Here is an 18,137-nt window from a genome sequence, read left to right on the forward strand (position 1 = left end):
TTCTGCTGCCACTCATGAGGCACCCTAGGGTGGTGCACTATCTACTACAATAATTGAGGGGCTTTCTCCCCCACCCAGCCCCTCCCTCTCCAGTGGAAGGACCCTACCTTGTGGTTTCAGTGCGTCTAGCACGTAATCCTGCAGCCGATAATGTGCCAGTCGGCAGCATTCTGCCATGGACATCTCAGCGTGCTGGTAGACTATCAGATGCTCTTTGGTCGGCCCCAAATTTGATGCTCGTCTCTGCGTGCGTCCCCGGGAACAGCCCGTAGATCAGGGAGTCTTCTGTTATGCAGCTGCTGGGGATGAAATGACACCACAGGCTCTTTCACCTTTCTCCACTCCCTCAGCCAGCAAAGAGGTGAGATAGCTCAGCAAAGGTGGGCTCATTGCTGGGTCCAGAAGCCTGACTGGGGACGAAGAGTTACTGCTGTAGTTCATCTGGATTGCCAAGCCCCCAGCTCACATTAGTGGCAGCTGGTACACAGAAGCTTGTGGACTCGGGGCAGGAATAGACTGAGGCTGTTCTACCGTCCAACAAGACCATGAATTGACGTTAATCAACTCCAGCTACCCACAGCAACTTCCCACCCCTTGCTTATCAGTTAGCTATGTACCTCTGTGAAATAATAACAGCTAATAACTATAACTAAATAGCATTAAGTAAAGAAGAAAGCAGCAACCATTTAAAATGGTATTAATTGCAACAACCTAGCATAAAGGAAGCAACACACACACACACAAATGCTAGAGGAACTCAGCAGGCCAGGCAGCATCTACGGAAGAGTGTTTTGGGCAGAGACCATTCATCAAGTGAGTCCTTATGAAGGGTCTCTGCTGGAAACGACTGTTTACTCTTCTCCATAGATGCTGCCCGGCCAGCTGAGTCCCTCCAGCATTTTGTGTGTGTTGCTCGGATTTCCAGCATCTGCAGATTTTCTCTTGTTTAATGTAAAGGAAGTGTTGATTTGAAAGTGATTATCCTCTGGGAAATAGGGGTATGGAAAAACACCAGAGTCTCAGTTGTTGTGTCGTGTGAAGCTCCGGGGTGCAGCTTGCCTCCTGGGCGACCACACATCCAGAAAGTGTTGCCGGTCAGAATAGCTGGAGTTCCAGTGTGCAGAGCCCAAGCAGTTCTACAGAGCACCTACCGAGCTGAGAGCCACATGACCAGTGTAGGCAGGGGTAGTATGGGTGACCGTTAGACAGACCAGGGGTGTACAAAGATTCCCCGAGCTCATTTCATTGGAGACAGGGTTGTGGATTCACAATAACTATCGAGAAATTAGCCTCAGCCAAACTGGAACCATCACACTGATGGAGAGTGGAATAACATCAAACCGCGGTGACATCAGCAGACCTCCCACGCCAATGCTAAAACTCATGCAACATCAACTGAACCAAAATTGCATTGGCTCTGGATTAGTCTGATTAAGGATGGTCAATTGCCAAGGGAAAGTTGCACCGGTCAGCACCATAGTTTATTGAAAATTGTACTTTGCTCCTCATTCCATTCAGATGGAGTTCAGGTTAAAGGAGGAGAGTGGTCACAATGTGCTGGTGTGAACCTTCCCTGGTTTCTTTGGACTTACTTGGCACACGAGGATTGTCAGATCCCACCAGGCTTGGTTGACTTGCTCGAGCTATTGGGATTAGTGGAATTACTTGAGCTGCTTGGATTGGTGGGTTTACTTGAGCTACTGGGATTGGTGGGTTTACTTGAGCTGCTGGGATTGGTGGAGTTGCTCGAGCTACTGGGATTGGTGGGATTACTTGAGCTGCTGGGATTGGTGGAGTTGCCTGAGCTGCTGGGATTGGTGGAGTTGCCTGAGCTGCTGGGATTAGTGGGTTTACTTGAGCTGCTGGGATTGGTGGGTTTACTTGAGCTGCTGGGATTGGTGGAGTTGCTCGAGCTACTGGGATTGGTGGGATTACTTGAGCTGCTGGGATTGGTGGAGTTGCCTGAGCTGCTGGGATTGGTGGAGTTACTTGAGCTGCTGGGATTAGTGGGTTTACTTGAGCTGCTGGGATTGGTGGGTTTACTTGAGCTGCTGGGATTGGTGGGATTGGCAGGGTTGGTGGGATTACTTGGGCTGCTGGGATCAGCAAATTTGGTGGAATTAGTAGGATTAGGATTTGTGGGATTGGGATTACTCCAGCTGCTGGGATTTGTAAAATTGGTGGCTTCAGTGGGTATGGTGGGATGGGCAGAGGTGTTGCCATCGATAGGCTTGCTGGATCTTCTGGAGCTACTGACGCTGGTATTGGTTGATGCCACAATGGATTCCATGATACTTCTGTTCAGATCAGGGAGGAAGTCCATTTCGGACTGCAGCTTGATACTTGAACGATCTTTCTCAGCCTCTCCTTCCTCCGTGTATAGTTCATCTTCAGTGTTTCTGTAGTGAGAAGTGGCGTGGACAGACAAGGCCGGGGACACAGGGAATGATGATAAATCTGAGATGTGGTAAACCTGAAACAAAGTACAATGATAATTGGTCACTATTTCAGATATAGGTAATTACATTAATTAGCTTTATGCATCAAAAATTCCATTATAGACTCATGTAGTACAGTACACTCATGAGTGAGTGGGCCAATGAAGGAGTGGAGCTTTGAGGCTTTGACGAGAAGAGGCTTTGACGAGAAGAGGCTTTGATGAGAAGAGGCAGAGGGCGAGCCCAGTTAGGCTTTACAATGCCTCCTGGGACGGTGATGTGCCTCTCCTGTGAGATGTGGCAGTCTTGGGGGAACTCCCCTCTCCCGCAGAGTAACATCTGCCAGAAGTGCTTGCGGCTGGGCGATCTGGAAGACCGTGTGAGGAATCTGGAGCAGCAGCTGGATGACCTTCGACTCATAAGGGAGAATGAGGCAGTCGTAGATGAGAGCTACAGGGAGGTAGTCACACCTAGGCTGCCGGAAGCAGATCGTTGGGTAACAGTCAGAGGGGGGAAAGCGAAGGTGAGTAGGCAGGTAGTGCAGAGCACCCCTGTAGCCATTCCCCTGAATAATAAGTTTACTGTCCTGGATGCTGTTGGCGAGGACGACCGACCAGGTGTGGGCCACGGTGGCAGGGCCTCTAGCACTGAGTCTGACCCTGTGGTGCAGAAGGATGGGACAGAGAAGAGGAGAGCTGTCGTCATTGGGGACTCTATAGTCAGGGGAGCAGACAGGAGATTTGTGGACGTGAGAAGGACACCCGCATGGTTTGTTGCCTCCCGGGTGTCAGGGTCCGGGATGTCTCTGATTGGATGCACGACATCCTGGTATGAGAGGGAAAGCAACCAGAAGTCGTGATACATTTGGTACCAACGACATGGGCTGGAAGAGGGATGAGGTCCTGAAGTGTGAGTTTCGGGAACTAGGTAGAAGGCTGAAGAACAAGACCTCAAGGGTGGTGTTCTCAGGATTGCTGCCAGTACTGCGTGATAGTGATGGTAAGAATTGGAGGAAATGGCAGTTGAATGCGTGACCAAGGAGCTGGTGCAGGGGTTAGAGTTTTAGATTTTTGGACAATTGGGATCTCTTCTGGGGAAGGTGGGACCTGTACAGATTAGATGGGTTGCACCTGAACTCAAAAGGGAGTGATATCTTGCAGGTAGGTTTGCTAGCATGGTTTGGGAGAGCTTAAACTAATTTGCAAGGGGGATGGGACCCGGAGCAATAGAGCAGTGGTAGAAATGCATGGATTAAGCCAGATCTAACACATAGAGAGGCTTTGAGGAAAGGGAAGCAGAATAAAGGGTGTAACGGTAGTAAGATAGAAGGGCTAAAGTGTGTGTACTTCAATGCAAGAAGCATCAGGAACAAAGGAGATGAACTGAGAGCTTGGACACATACATGGAATTATGATGTAGTGGCCATTACAGAGACTTGGCTGGCACCAGGGCAGGAATGGTTTCCCAATATTCCTGGATTTCAGTGTTTTAAAAGGAATAGAGAGGGGGGAAAGGGGAGGAGGGGTGGTATTACTGGTCAGGGATACTATTACAGCTACAGAAAGGGTGGGTACTGTAGCAGGATCCTCTTTTGAGTCAGAATGGGTGGAAGTCAGGGACAGGAAGGGAGCAGTTACTCTACTGGGGGTATTCTGGATTTTGGAAAGGTGAAAAAATAACAGGGTTGTTTTCAATGGGTGACTTTAACTTCCCTAATATTGATTGGCACTTGATTAGTTCCAAGGGTTTAGATGAGGCAGAATTTGTTAAGTGTGTCAAGGATGGATTCCTGATACAGTATGTTGACAGGCCAACTAGGGGGAATGCCATACTAGATCTAGTATTAGGTAATGAACCAGGTCAGGTCACAGATCTGTCAGTGGGTGAGCATCTGGGGGACAGTGATCACCAGTCCCTGGCCTTTAGCATTATCATGGAAAAGGATAGAATCAGAGAGGACAGGAAAATTTTTAATCGGGGAAGGGCAAATTATGAGGCTATAAGGCTAGAACTTGCGGGTGTGAATTGGGATGATGTTTTTGCAGGGTAATGTACTATGGACATGTGGTTGATGTTTAGGGGTCTCTTCAGTATGTTAGGGATAAATTTGTCCCGATGAGGAAGATAAAGAATGGTAGGGTGAAGGAACATGTGTGACAAGTGAGGTGGAAAATCTAGTCAGGTGGAAGAAGGCAGCATACATGAGGTTTAGGAAGCAAGGATCAGATGGGTCTATTGAGGAATATAGGGTAGCAAGAAAGGAGCTTAAGAAGGGGCTGAGGAGAGCAAGAAGGGGGCATGAGAAGGCCTTGGCGAGTAGGGTAAAGGAAAACCCCAAGGCATTGGGGAAACCCCGAGAACAAAAGGGTGACAGGAATGAAGGTAGGACCGATTAGCGATAAAGGTGGGAAGATGTGCCTTAAGGCTGTGGAAGTGAGCGAGGTCCTCAATGAATACTTCTCTTCGGTATTCACCAAACAGAGGGCACTTGATGATGGTGAGTACAATATGAGTGAGGTTGATGTTCTGGATCATGTTGATATTAAGGGAGAGGAGGTGTTGGAGCTGTTAAAATACATTAGGATGGATAAGTCCCCGGGGCCTGATGGAATATTCCCCATGCTGCTCCATGAGGTGAGGGAAGAGATTGCTGAGCCTCTGGCTAGGATCTTTATGTTCTCATTGTCCACGGAAATGGTACCGGAGGATTGGAGGGAGGCAAATGTTGTCCCCTTGTTCAAAAAAGGTAGTAGGGATAGTCCAGGTAATTATAGACCAGTGAGCCTTATGTCTGTGGTGGGAAAGCTGTTGGAAAAGATTATTAGAGATAAGATCTATGGGCCTTTAGAGAATCATGGTCTGATCAGGCTTTGTGAAGGGCAGATGGTGTCTAACAAGCCTGATAGAGTTCTCTGAGGAGGTGACCAGGCATATAGATGAGGGTAGTGCAGTGGATGTGATCTACATGGATTTTAGTAAGGCATTTGACAAGGTTCCACATGGTAGGATTATTCAGAAAGTCAGAAGGCATGGGATCCAGGGAAGTTTAGCCCGGTGGATTCAGAATTGGTTTGCCTGCAGAAGGCAGAGGGTCATGGTGGAGGGAGTACATTCAGATCGGAGAGTTGTGACTACTGGTGTCCCACAAGGATCTGTTCTGGGACCTCTACCTTTTGTGATTTTTATTAACGACCTGGATGAGGGGGTAGAAGGGTGGGTTGGCAAGTTTGCAGATGACACAAAGTTTGGTGGTGTTGTGGATAGTGTAGAGGATTGTCGAAGATTGCAGAGAGACATTGATAGGATGTAGAAGTGGGCTGAGACGTGGCAGATGGAGTTCAACCCGGAGAAGTGTGAGGTGGTACACTTTGGAAGGACAAACTCCAAGGCAGAGTACAAAGTAAATGGCAGGATACTTGGTAGTGCGGAGGAGCAGAGGGATCTGGGGGTACATGTCCACAGATCCCTGAAACTTGCCTTTAGGTAGATAGGGTAGTTAAGAAAGCTTATGGGGTGTTAGCTTTCATAAGTCGAGGGATAGAGTTTAAGAGTCGCGAGGTAATGATGCAGCTCTATAAAACTCTGGTTAGGCCACACTTGGAGTACTGTGTCCAGTTCTGGTCGCCTCACTATAGGAAGGATGTGGAAGCATTGGAAAGGGTATAGAGGAGATTTACCAGCATGCTGCCTTATGATTAGAGATTCAGGGAGCTAGACAATAGACAATAGACAATGGGTGCAGAAGTAGACCATTCGGCCCTTCGAGCCTGCACCACCATTTTGAGATCATGGCTGATCATCTACTATCAATACCCGGTTCCTGCCTTGTCCCCATATCCCTTGATTCCCCTATCCATAAGATACCTATCTAGCTCCTTTTTGAAAGCAAAGCAAAGGCGAGCTAGGGCTTTATTCTTTGGAGAGAAGGAGGATGAGAGGAGACATGATAGAGGTATACAAGTTATTAAGAGGAATAGACAGAGAGGACAGCCAGCGCCTCTTCCCCAGGGCACCACTGCTCAATACAAGAGGACATAGCTTTAAGGTAAGGGGTGGGAAGTTCAAGGGGGATATTAGAGGAAGGTTTTTTACTCAGAGAGTGGTTGGTGTGTGGAATGCACTGCCTGAGTCAGTAGTGGAGGCTGATTAGTGAAGTTTAAGAGACTACTAGACAGGTATATGGAGGAATTTAAGGTGGAGGGGTTATATGAGAGGCAGGGTTTAAGGGTCAGCAGAACATTGTGGGCTGAAGGGCCTGTACCGTGCTGTACTATTTTATGTTCTGTGAAAAGCCCATCATGGCCGTAATGATCATTGGTTACCCATCTGTTTAAAGCATGTTGTCGTTGGCCTAATGCCCCTTGGTCATTCAGTTTCACACCTAGAAGCTTGTTAAATGTAGTGTGAGTCTTTGCCTTCAGCGCTCTCCGAATTCCAAGCACTCAGCAAAGAAATTCCTCTGGTTATTCCAGATGGGAGTGCATCATAGCAACATGTCAGCTGTGCTCTAGAACGCAACAGCTGCAGCACGTTGTCTGCTACAAACAGAGTGGGGAAATGCAAGAATCCTGAGAGGAAACTGGGTTACTGACCACACTGATGAATTGTTTCCCAAGCTTCCCTTCCAGACTTGCTTGTGGAACTTGTAGCGGAAGGGGGGGAAACCGGAGAAGACATTCAGAAGTCTCTCAGAGAAGTTGGACAACTGACTGTGCAGTGGGTCTGGTGACCTGGGTACAATCCTAATCACCAGGCACAGGAGATCCCTGAAAGATTCTGTAATTATATTAAGAGTAAACGGGTAACTAGGGAGAGAATAAGTCTCTTAATGATCAGTGTCCTGGGTTTCCTGGGTTTCACCTAAGTTACAGGTTGAACAAGTTAGGTCTTTATTCTTTGGAGTGTAGAAGGTTGAGGGGGGACTTGATAGAGGTATTTAAAATTATGAGGGGGATAGATAGAGTTGACGTGGATAGGCTTTTTCCATTGAGAGTAGGGACGATTCAAACAAGAGGACATGAGTTGAGAGTTAAGGGGCAACATTTTAGGGGTAACACGAGGGGGAGCTTCTTTACTCAGAGAGTGATAGCTGTGTGGAACAGGCTTCCAGTAGAAATGGTAGAGGCAGGTTCGATATTGTCATTTAAAGTAAAATTGGATAGGTATATGGATAGGAAAGGAACAGAGGGTTATGGGCAGAGTGCAGGTCGGTGGGACTAGGTGAGAGTAAGCGTTTGGCACGGACTAGAAGGGCCAAGATGGCCTGTTTCTGTGCTGTAATTGTTATATGGTTATATAGTGTGGTTATCTATATGTGGAACTACAGAAGATGGGTGAGGTCATTAGTGAATACCTCTCTATATTTACCTTGGAGGTCAGGGAAGCTAGTGAGTCCAGGGGAGAGACAGTAATATTGTGAAACATTTTGACATTATGAAAGGAATAAAGAATTGAAGGGTCTCAGTCTGAAATTATTCCTTTCCACAGATGCTGCCTGACCTGTTGAGTTCCTCCAGCACCTGCAGAACCTTTTGTGTTGATGACATTAAGAAAGATAAAGTGCTAGCTGTCTTGGGGTGCATAAAGGCAGATAAATCCCAGGGACCCGACCGAGTGCACCCTTGGGTGCGTGGGAGGGAAGAGATCTATGGAGACTTGGCAGAAGATTCATTTGATCTCCCCTAGCCATGTGTGAGGCACCAGAAGACAGGAGCTGGTTAATGTCATCCTTTCCTTCCTGGCATTTTTCTCGTGCACTTTTCCTGGACCTTCTCCAGAGTCAGCATGTCTTTACTGCAGCTCAAAACTGCTTGTAGACTGGTGTTGGGGCTATCACTGTTTGCTGTTTACATTAATAATGGAGAAATGAATGTAAGAGAAATGACTTGCAAGTTTACAGATTTCATGAAGATTGGTTGTTGTTGATTGTGAAGAGGACAGGCTCAGCTTATAGGAAAATATTGATCAGTTGTTAAAATGAGCAGAACACAACAGATGGAATTTAATCCTGATAAGTACAAGGGAGGACCAATAAGTGCAGGACATACATGGTGAACTGTAGGACTCTCAGAAGTATCAAGGAACAGAAGGAGCTTGGCATACAAGATCCCTGAAGGTAGGGGTACAGAGAGATAAGGTGATGAAGAAGATACATGAAATGTTTGACTCCATCTGCTGGAGGTAAAATATGAAAGCTGGAAGGTTATAGAAGACTTTGTTGAAGTTCGGTTATGTGTGTCCATGCTGTGTGAGATTCTGTCGGTTATACCACAGGAACATAGAATAGTGCAGCACATTACAGGCTCTTTGGCCATAGAAGGACATGATTGGACTGGAGAAGGTCTCAAGAGAATTCATCAGCCTGCTATGGGTGGATGAAGCATGTAGTTACGAGAAACTGGAGTAGCTGGTCTTGTTTTCCTTGGGTAAGGGGGAGAGCCTTGGAGGAGAAGCCTAAGGAGGAATGTATTTACTTAAAGAGAGGCTGGAATCAGGAATGCTCTGGCTGAGGAAGCAGAGAGTCCCAGTGCATTTAAGAAGTATCTAGTTCAACAGTGGCCAATTACACTGGACAACAAAGATCTTGCTTTGTGAATACCTTTGGATGTATCTTATGGATTTTTGGCTACTGATTGTGCATGACCACAATATTTCCCTATCACACACACGCTAGTGTTTGAAATAGTCTATATTTATCATTTCAATTCATAATCCAAGTCAGAGTAACTGATGCCATAATTAAGGAAGGGATTTTTGTTGGTCCACAACAAAAATCTTTTGTTGGACAGTCGAGAACTTGTCGAGGGACCAGAGAAACTTGTATGGAATGCATTGAAGGGTGTTGAGATTTTTCTTGGCGACTACAGAGCACCAAACTACATGCAGCCAGTTGACAACATGCTTCAAGGATACAAAACTATAAAGTACAACATGTCACTAAAGGTTCATTTTCTGCATTCCCATTTAGACTTCCACCTTGCAAGTCTTGGAACTGTCAGTGACGAGCACAGTGAAAGGTTTCACCAGGACATTGTGGTTGTGAAGAAACAGTATCAGGGCAATTGGAATCCATCAATGCTGGCTGATTACTGTTGGACATTTAAGTCAGAAACTCAATATACTGAGTACAAGTGAAAATAATCAACAGAACATTTTTAGCTCAGTTGAGCTTAGCAAAGCATCTGCACCATTATACAATTAAACACATTATATTCCATAACAACTAGTTTTTCTCCAAACTCCTATGCGATACATGCAGTATGAAATTATATTTGAGTTAAAGTAGTCTATAAAAAACAAAATTAAATCTGAGGAAGCAACACTTTCAAAAAAATTTATTGTCCGGTGTATTAGATTGGTTGGCATGGGTATGCGAGTTGGGTAGGGGGTTGCTGAAGTGCCCGTTTCTGTGCTGTATGACTCAACTATATCTCAATTTCACCTCTCCAGGACTAACATAATCTAAAGGTCACATCAGCCTCCCTCTACTTCCTGAATACATGTTGCCTGGAAGATGAAATTTCTAATGTTCCATGTAGTTGAGCCAGGCAACTGAAATTTTTCATCTGCAGAATCCTAACCAGTTGCTTATCTTTATTCCAGAGTATGACTTAAAGCTTACCCTCCTCCACCTCCAGAACGTTCAGCATCTCTTGGTGACTGGAACTTGTATGAAACGTTTTACTGACTACTGAAACTCCTGCATCACCGAGTTTCAACACTACTTTATCTATCTCCAAAGTTCTTCTGCTTCCAACCCCAAGCTTGGGAAGGGAGCTGCGAATGGGGAATTGGGATTGAGGAGATCAGAGCTACTGGACTACAGAGAAATTGGGGAATGCAGTAAATAAGGGAAGAGGAAATGGGATTGGCAGATAGGGATGTAGGGATTGGGAAGATGGGGGTTGAGTAGGAGAACAGATCCTAGGGACAACGGGAAAGGACTGGGAAGAGTGAAAAACAAACTCAAACTGGATTCAGTAAAGGGACAGAGAGACATTGGGAATGAAAAGTGAAAGAGTTAGGAGACAGTAGATGTAGGATTTGAGGATAGGGAAAGGAGAACAGGAATCTGTGAATGGGGATGCTATTCATGGGTATTAGGATGGGGTGTCACTGGGAGGGGGAAAGGATAGCATCTGGGGGGAGAGGAGATGAGAGACCAGATGGAAAAGTAGGGAAAGAAGGGCAGGAACTGATTGACATACCTACACATGGAAGACAATGGGAGATGAATGTTTTATTGTTTATTGGAAAGATACCATCTCTGACCACTGACATGGTAAGTGTGGATAATATCTGGGAGAGGGGAAGATTTTTTCCTCCTTAAAATTCTCTGTTTCCCAGTGCAGTTTTATTAATTTATTTTGTTTACTTACCGTTGAAACTCCAAACACGTTGTGGCTGAATTCAGTGGGAAAAGCTTTGGCAAGAGCCAGAAGCCTGGCATGATTATAATACTGAAAGGAAAAGGGTAAATACACAGTTTAAATGAATAGGGAAAAACAGCCCTCTCATTCCTCCGTCCATTCACACATCATCTCACCCCGTCCATTCATGCCTGCCCACTCCCCCAATCACCCTTCCCTCTCTTTCTCTCTATTTACCCCTCATTCTAAGCATCCATACCATTCCTTCCTTTTGGCACACTCTTCACATCATGATCATCATGTGCTGTGTTGTAAGACAGAGGTGATTGGTCTTTGACCATGATTGAACTTGGCAAATTTTCTACTAAGGTAGTTTGCCATTGCCACCTTCTGGACAGTGTCCTTACAAGATGGATGACACCAGCCATTATCAATACTCTTCAGAGATGGCCTGCCTGGCGTCAGTGGTCACATAACCAGGACTTGTGATCTGCACCAGCTGCTCATAAAACCATCTACCACCTGCTCCCATGCCTTCACGTGACCCTGATTGGGGGCTAAGTAGGTGCTACACCTTGCCCAAGGGTAACCTGTAGGCAAGCGAAGGGGAGGAGCGCTTACATCTCCTTTAGTAGATTATTATCTCCACCCTGACACTCCTCTCTACAAACCTTAAATCAGTAAGTTTCAAAATGGTGATGAAAGGGGACAGGAATAGTCCAAAAACTAATTATCTGAACTAAACAAAGCTCAATTTCAAAATCATGAGACAGAATTGAGACATTGTAAACTGGGAGTGGCTTCTTGCTGGGAAATTTACCTCCAAAAAGTATTCTAAAAGTTAAGTAGTGAGAGCTCTGGGCTATCATGTTCCCACAAGACTGAAGGGTAAGGACAGCAAGTTTATGGACTCTGGATTAAAGGACCTTGAGGACTTGATACAGAAACAAATCGTAGGTCCAGTGAACTGGGAGAGGCCCTTCAAGAGGATAGAGTGCAGAGGCAGCTTGAAAAAATTATGAGGGCAGAGAGGGTTGATGAAATATCACTGACAGACACAATCCTGAAGCATTTCATGTGTCCCAACGTAGCAGATACAAAAGCCCAATAGCACGTACCACCAGGGCTCAAGGACAGCTCGATCCCACTGTTATACGACTACTGAATGGCCAACTAGTACAATAATGTAAACAACTTGACCTTCCTCTGCAACAGGATCCTTGATTCCTAACTGGAAGACCAAAGTCTGCAGTTTGGATAATCAACGCTGGTACACCACAAGGACGTGTGCTTAGCCCACTGCTCTACTTTCTCTACATCCATGACCATATGGCTAGGCAAAGCTCAAATGCCATCTATAAATTTGCTGACGACACAACTATTGTTGGCAGAATTTCAGACAGTGATGAGGGCGTAAGGGAGCGAGATACGTCCGCTAGTTGAGTGGTCTCTCAGCAATAATCTTGCATTCAATGTCAGTAAGACTGAAGAACTGATTGTGGACTTCAGAAAGGGTAAGACGAGGGAAGAACCACCTGTCAGAGAAGGATCAGAAGTGGAAAGGGTGAGCAATTTCGAGTTCCTGAGTGTCAATATCTCTGAGGATCTATCCTGGGCCCAACAATTGATGCAGCTACAAAGAAGGCACGACAGCAGCTATATTTCATTAGGAACATAGAACAGTACTGCACAGGAACAGGCCATTCAGCCCACAATGTTATGCTGAACCAGCTAAATGGCAAATCAAAAACAACCAAACACTGATCCCTCCTACCTACACTGTGTTGCCTTTATGGCAGTTATTTAGTTTATAATATTTTCGCTTAGCAATTCATTTGTTAGCATTTTGGTTAAAGTTAAGATTGTTTAAAGTAAATTCGTTGTCTGTGATATATCATGGCATGTGATGACGTCACATCCGGTTTCGCCGCGTCCTGTGGGAAAATACCGGTTTGGAGAAACGGGAAGGAGGGGGCCACACATGTGCGAGTCCAGCCCAAGAAAGGTTGTCTTTCTACGCATGAGAAACATAGTGAGGCAACGCCGTAAGTCATGAGATAATCAATATGTTGAATTAAAATGTTAACGCCGATCCTGTTCAAAGTAATGATGGTCGATAAGGTTTATGTTTTCGTTAGTTAAAGAGTTGCGGATAGTTTGTGTTGAAGTGTATTTAAAGCAGTCAATGGCGTAGGTAGATTCTGACTGTATGCTGCATTTTAATGTAACGTAGTTGTAGTTTTACTCTTGCAAGTATTTACGATGTAAATGTTATATCAAGAAGGAAACAAATGCTGTACAAATCTTGTATTGTTTTATCAACAGTTTTCATTTAAATGGTTAATCTTACTGCGACCTTGTTTTCATTGACTATGGTTTACCTCGGTGTTTAGTTCGGCGTTCCATTACACCCGAGCGAGAACACTACAGTGAAAAGGCGGCATTATCAGGTGTTTCAATTGCTACAATGACAACTTGATCCAACATCAAGTTGTTGCCATCCAGCGACAGGGGCAGTAGGGCATCATCAAGTAAGGTCGCCCACGCAAGAGCTAAAGCAGAATTCACCAAGGTACGAGTGCGCTACGCCAAATGAGAAGCAAAATTGAAAATGGAAGCGGCTGCCAGAGAAACCGAAAACTGAATGGAAAAAGCTGCCAGAGAAGCTGAAAACCAGAAGGAAGCGGCTGCCAGAGAAACCAAAAACAGTTGGAAAGGGCAAGGATAGCGTCAGAGTTAGAAGTGCTGATGCTACACCGAGAAGCAGAAGTTGCCAGGGTGGAAGCAGAGTTAATAGAAGATGCTGAAGAAATGCATGATCTGGTTGACATAAAATCTACTTCAGAAAAGATCAGATTGGAACGCACAAGCGACTATGTCCAATCTCAAATAGACTGGAAGATTCGTTCTTCCTCTCCATACTTATACGCTCATGCCCCACGTCATGAGGAGTCTCAGAGAGCCCAACTGCATCACATCCATCCGAGGAAGACAATTTACCCTTGCAACTCTGCAATGAATTCAAGAACGAAAGGGCAGATGACAAATACTTCTCGACACCAAACTTACCAGATCTGGCGAGAAGAGAGGCAAAGGCTGAATTCAGAACAGCAAATTCCATAACAGATGTATACCCTCGGTCATATACCCGCCGACATATTTCCCCAGGCCGCATGCCACTTGCAATTGAACCGACGAGATCTCGTCACTTCGGGACTGTACCAGTTCGACGATAAACCTGAAAATTACCGTGCATGGTACTCCACATTCACCAACGCTATCGACGGAGTCCAGCTCAGAGCAACCCAAGAGTTGGATCTTATAGCGAAATGGCTGGGAAAAGAATCATGCGAACAGGTGAGACGCATATGCTCAGTGTACATCAACAACCCCGAGCTAGCCTTAAGCAAAGCATGGGAGAGACTTCAGGAGGGCTATGCGGCCCCCGAAATTATTGAAGCGGCGCTATACCGACGTCTGGAAAATTTTCCTAAGGTGTCAGCCAAGGACCACATTAAGTTAAGGGAGCTCGGAGATTTACTCATGGAGATTCAAGGCGCCAAAGAAGATGGCTACTCAACTGGTCTAGTATACCTAGATACTCCATCCGGGATTAGACAAATCGTGGACAAACTTCCATTTGGGCTGCAGGACAGGTGGGTGTCTGTTGCCTCAGAGTACAAAGAAGACCACAATGGTCGATTTCCTCCCTTTGAGTATTTCACTAGGTTTGTACGCAAGGAGGCGAAGAAGCGAAACGACCCTAGCATCATGGGTCCAGGAAGCAGTACAATTTACACCAAGCCAGATAAATCCTCTTTGAATAATTTCAACATTAATAAACCTGTCTCAGTGCTTAAGACTGAAGTCTTTACAACTAACAACGACCCTCGCAAGAATTGTCCATTGCATAACAAACCCCAGCCCCTCAGAAAATGCAGAACGTTTAGGGAAAAACCCCTTGAAGAGAGGATGACCCTTCTCAAGGAGAAAAGAATATGTTTTAAATGCTGTTCCTCAACCTCTCACTTTGCTAGAGAGTGTACGATCGCCGTGAAGTGTCCGGAATGTGATAGCACTAATCACAATGGGGCCATGCATCCCGGCCTGTCACCGCAAACCGACAACACTCCTTCACCCCCACAACAGGATGGCGGGGAGGAGAGGCTCACTCCAGGACAACTGTTGTCAGCTCGAACTGCACAGAAGTTTGCGGTCAAGCTCAGTCAAGCCGTTCTTGTTCAAAGATCTGCCTCATGAAGGTGTACCCTAAGGGAGCCAAAGACAAGGCCATCAAAGCCTATGTAATTCTGGATGACCAGAGCAATCACTCACTAGTCAGTCCAGAGTTCTTTAACTTGTTCAACATTGAGAGTGAGCAGTTCCCATACTACCTTAGAACTTGCTCAGGCGACATGGAAACTTATGGAAGGAAGGCAGAAGGCTTCCAGCTCGAGTCCCTGGATGGTAAAGTCGTCATCTGTCTCCCTCCACTCTTAGAGTGCAATGAGATTTTGAAGAACCGCACTGAGATCCCGACGCCAAGTGCAGTGCTACACCAGCCACATCTCCACCACATCGCCAAACACATCCCAGAACTGGATCCAACAGCAGAAATACTCCTACTATTAGGAAGAGATGTTCTTCAGGTGCACAAGGTCAGGCAGCAGGTCAATGGACCACATAACGCCCCCTTTGCGTAACGCCTGGATCTGGGCTGGGTGGTGATAGGAGAGGTGTGCCCTGGCAATGTACACAAACCGACGGTTAGCACACTCAAGACCAATGTGCTAGAGAGTGGCCGCCATTCAATTTTTCAACCCTGCACAAGTGTCACGTGTATTAAGGGAGCACGACAAGGCTTTAACAAACGTAAAGTAACTGATGAGACGCTGGGTCAGTCAGTCTTCACTCAAACTGAGCATGATAATAAACTTGTTCCATCAGATCAAGATGCCATTTTCTTAAAAACAAAGGACACCAAGGTCTTCAGAGATGAAGCAAATAATGGGGTTGCCCCACTGCCTTTCAGAGAACCACGCCAGTGCTTACCAAACAACAAAGAGCAGGCAGTCAAGCAGTTTACGTCCTTGCAAAAAACCCTGAAAAGGAAACCTGAGATGCAGCAACGCATCCGATTGACCCACGAGGTACTGTGCACACTAATGGCAGAGGTCACAGCCATTATAAATGCACGACCACTCCTACCTGTGTCTTCTGACCCGGAAAACCCCTTCATACTCTCGTCATCAATGCTCCTTACGCAAAAGGCAGGAGCTCCCCCTCCACCAGGGGACTTCTGCGATAAGGATTTGTACTTAAAGCTATGGAGACAGGTCCAGGCTCTGGCAAATCGGTTCTGGTCTCGTTGGAGACAGGAATATCTACCTTTGTTGCAACACAGACAAAAGTGGACAGAATCCTGCAGGAATCTTCAAGTTGGAGATTTAGTCCTGCTCAGGGACAAGCAAATCGCCCGCAACTGCTGGCCAATGGCCAGAATCACTGCTACATTCCCTAGCAGGGATGGACATGTCAGGAAGGTTGAGTTGAAAACTACCGACCAAGGCGATGTGAAAATTTACCAAAGGCCAGTTACAGAAGTCATTCTACTTCTACCTAAGGACTGATTAGAGACTGAAGTTTGTATTATGTTCATTGTGACCTTACGAAGGTCAAGCGGGGAGTGTGTTGCCTTTATGGCAGTTATTTAGTTTATAATATTTTCGCTTAGTAATTCGTTTGTTAGCATTTTAGTTAAAGTTAGGATTGTTTAAAGTAAATTCGTTGTCTGTGATATATCGTGGCATGCGATGATGTCACATCCGGTTTCGCCGCATCCTGTGGGTAAATACCGGTTTGGAGAAACGGGAAGGAGGGAGCCACACATGTGCGAGTCCAGTGCAAGAAAGGTTTTCTCTCTACGCACTAGAAACATAGTGGGAGCAACGCCGTAAGTCATGAGATAATCGATATGTTGAATTAAAGTGTTAACGCCGATCCTGTTAAAAGTAACGACGGTCGATAAGGTTTATGTTTTCGTTAGTTAAAGAGTTGCAGATAGTTTGTGTTGAAGTGTATTTAAAGCAGTCAATGGTGTAGGTAGATTCTGACTGTATGCTGCACTTTAATGTAATGTAGTTGTTGTAGTTTTACTCTTGCAAGTATTTACGATGTAAATGTGATATCAAGAAGGAAACAAATACTGTACAAATCTTGTATTGTTTTATCAACAGTTTTCACCATACGTTGATGTGGAAGAGTGAACAGTAAATGGTTAATCTTACTGCGACCTTGTTTTCATTGACTACGGTTTACCTTGGTGTTTAGTTTGGCGTTCCATTACACCCAAGCGAGAACACTACATACACCATGACCTTCCATCTTCCTGACATCCATGTGCCTATCCAAACGTCTCTTAAAAGCCTCTAATGTATTTGCCTGTACCACCATACCAGGCATCCACCACTCTCTGAGTAAAAAAAACTCACCCCTCACATCCCCCTCTCACCTTCAGTGCATGCCCTCTGGTATTAGACATTCTAGTTTGAGGAGATTTAGTATGTCACCAAAGACACCTGCAACTTTCTACACAAGTACCATGGAGAGCATTCTAATTGGCTGCATCTGGTATGGGAGGGGGTGTTGTGGGTCTGATTGAAATTTCAGGATTGAAATAAGCTGCAGAATATTGTGAATTTGGTCAGCTCCATCATGGGTGCTAGCTTCTGTACTATTCGGGACATTTTCTCATTCAGGCACCTCCATCATTAAGGACTCCCATCACCCAGGACATGCCCTATTCTCACTGCTACCATCAGAAAGGAGGTATATACTTACTGTAATTCACTTTCTCCCTTCTGTTATTACATAATGCATTGTACTGCTGCCGCAAAGACTACAAATATCACCATATATACCAGTGATATTAATCCTGAATCTGATGATCTTACTCCTTACTGTTGCCTGCCCTGCACTTTCTCTGTAACTGAAACACTTTATTCTGCATTCTGTAATTGATTTCCCTTATATTATCTCATTGCACTGTTATGATGAGTTAATTTGGAGGGATGTCACACAGAGCAAAGTTTTTCCACTGTATCTCGGTATATGTGACAATAATAAATCAATAATTGATATCAATAATCAGGAAAGATTTGTTGGTGGTAGATCTTGTCTGACTCATTTAATTGAGTTGCTTTTGATGAGGTAGCTAAATGTATTAACAAAAGTAATGTGGTTAATGTGTATTACAGACATCATTGAAGCCTTTGACAAGGCCCCACATGAATGATTGGTCTAAAACAGGGGTTCCCAACCCTTTTTAATG

General features: G+C 45.3%; 1 protein-coding gene across 1 annotated transcript in view; it reads right to left on the reverse strand.

The window, feature by feature from the left end:
- The window catches only part of LOC132383104 (glycogen [starch] synthase, muscle-like), an 84,557-nt gene continuing 66,420 nt past the window's right edge, over positions 1 to 18,137 (reverse strand). Inside the window, exons 15-16 of the mRNA XM_059953900.1 lie at positions 10,817 to 10,897; positions 1 to 2,473 (exon numbers count right to left, since the gene is read on the reverse strand). Coding sequence (XP_059809883.1) covers positions 1,610 to 2,473; positions 10,817 to 10,897 — 945 coding nt within the window. The 3' untranslated portion in view covers positions 1 to 1,609. The remainder of the gene's footprint in view (positions 2,474 to 10,816; positions 10,898 to 18,137) is intronic.

This window comes from Hypanus sabinus, chromosome 29, assembly GCF_030144855.1.
Source record: "Hypanus sabinus isolate sHypSab1 chromosome 29, sHypSab1.hap1, whole genome shotgun sequence".
NCBI lineage: Eukaryota > Metazoa > Chordata > Chondrichthyes > Myliobatiformes > Dasyatidae > Hypanus > Hypanus sabinus.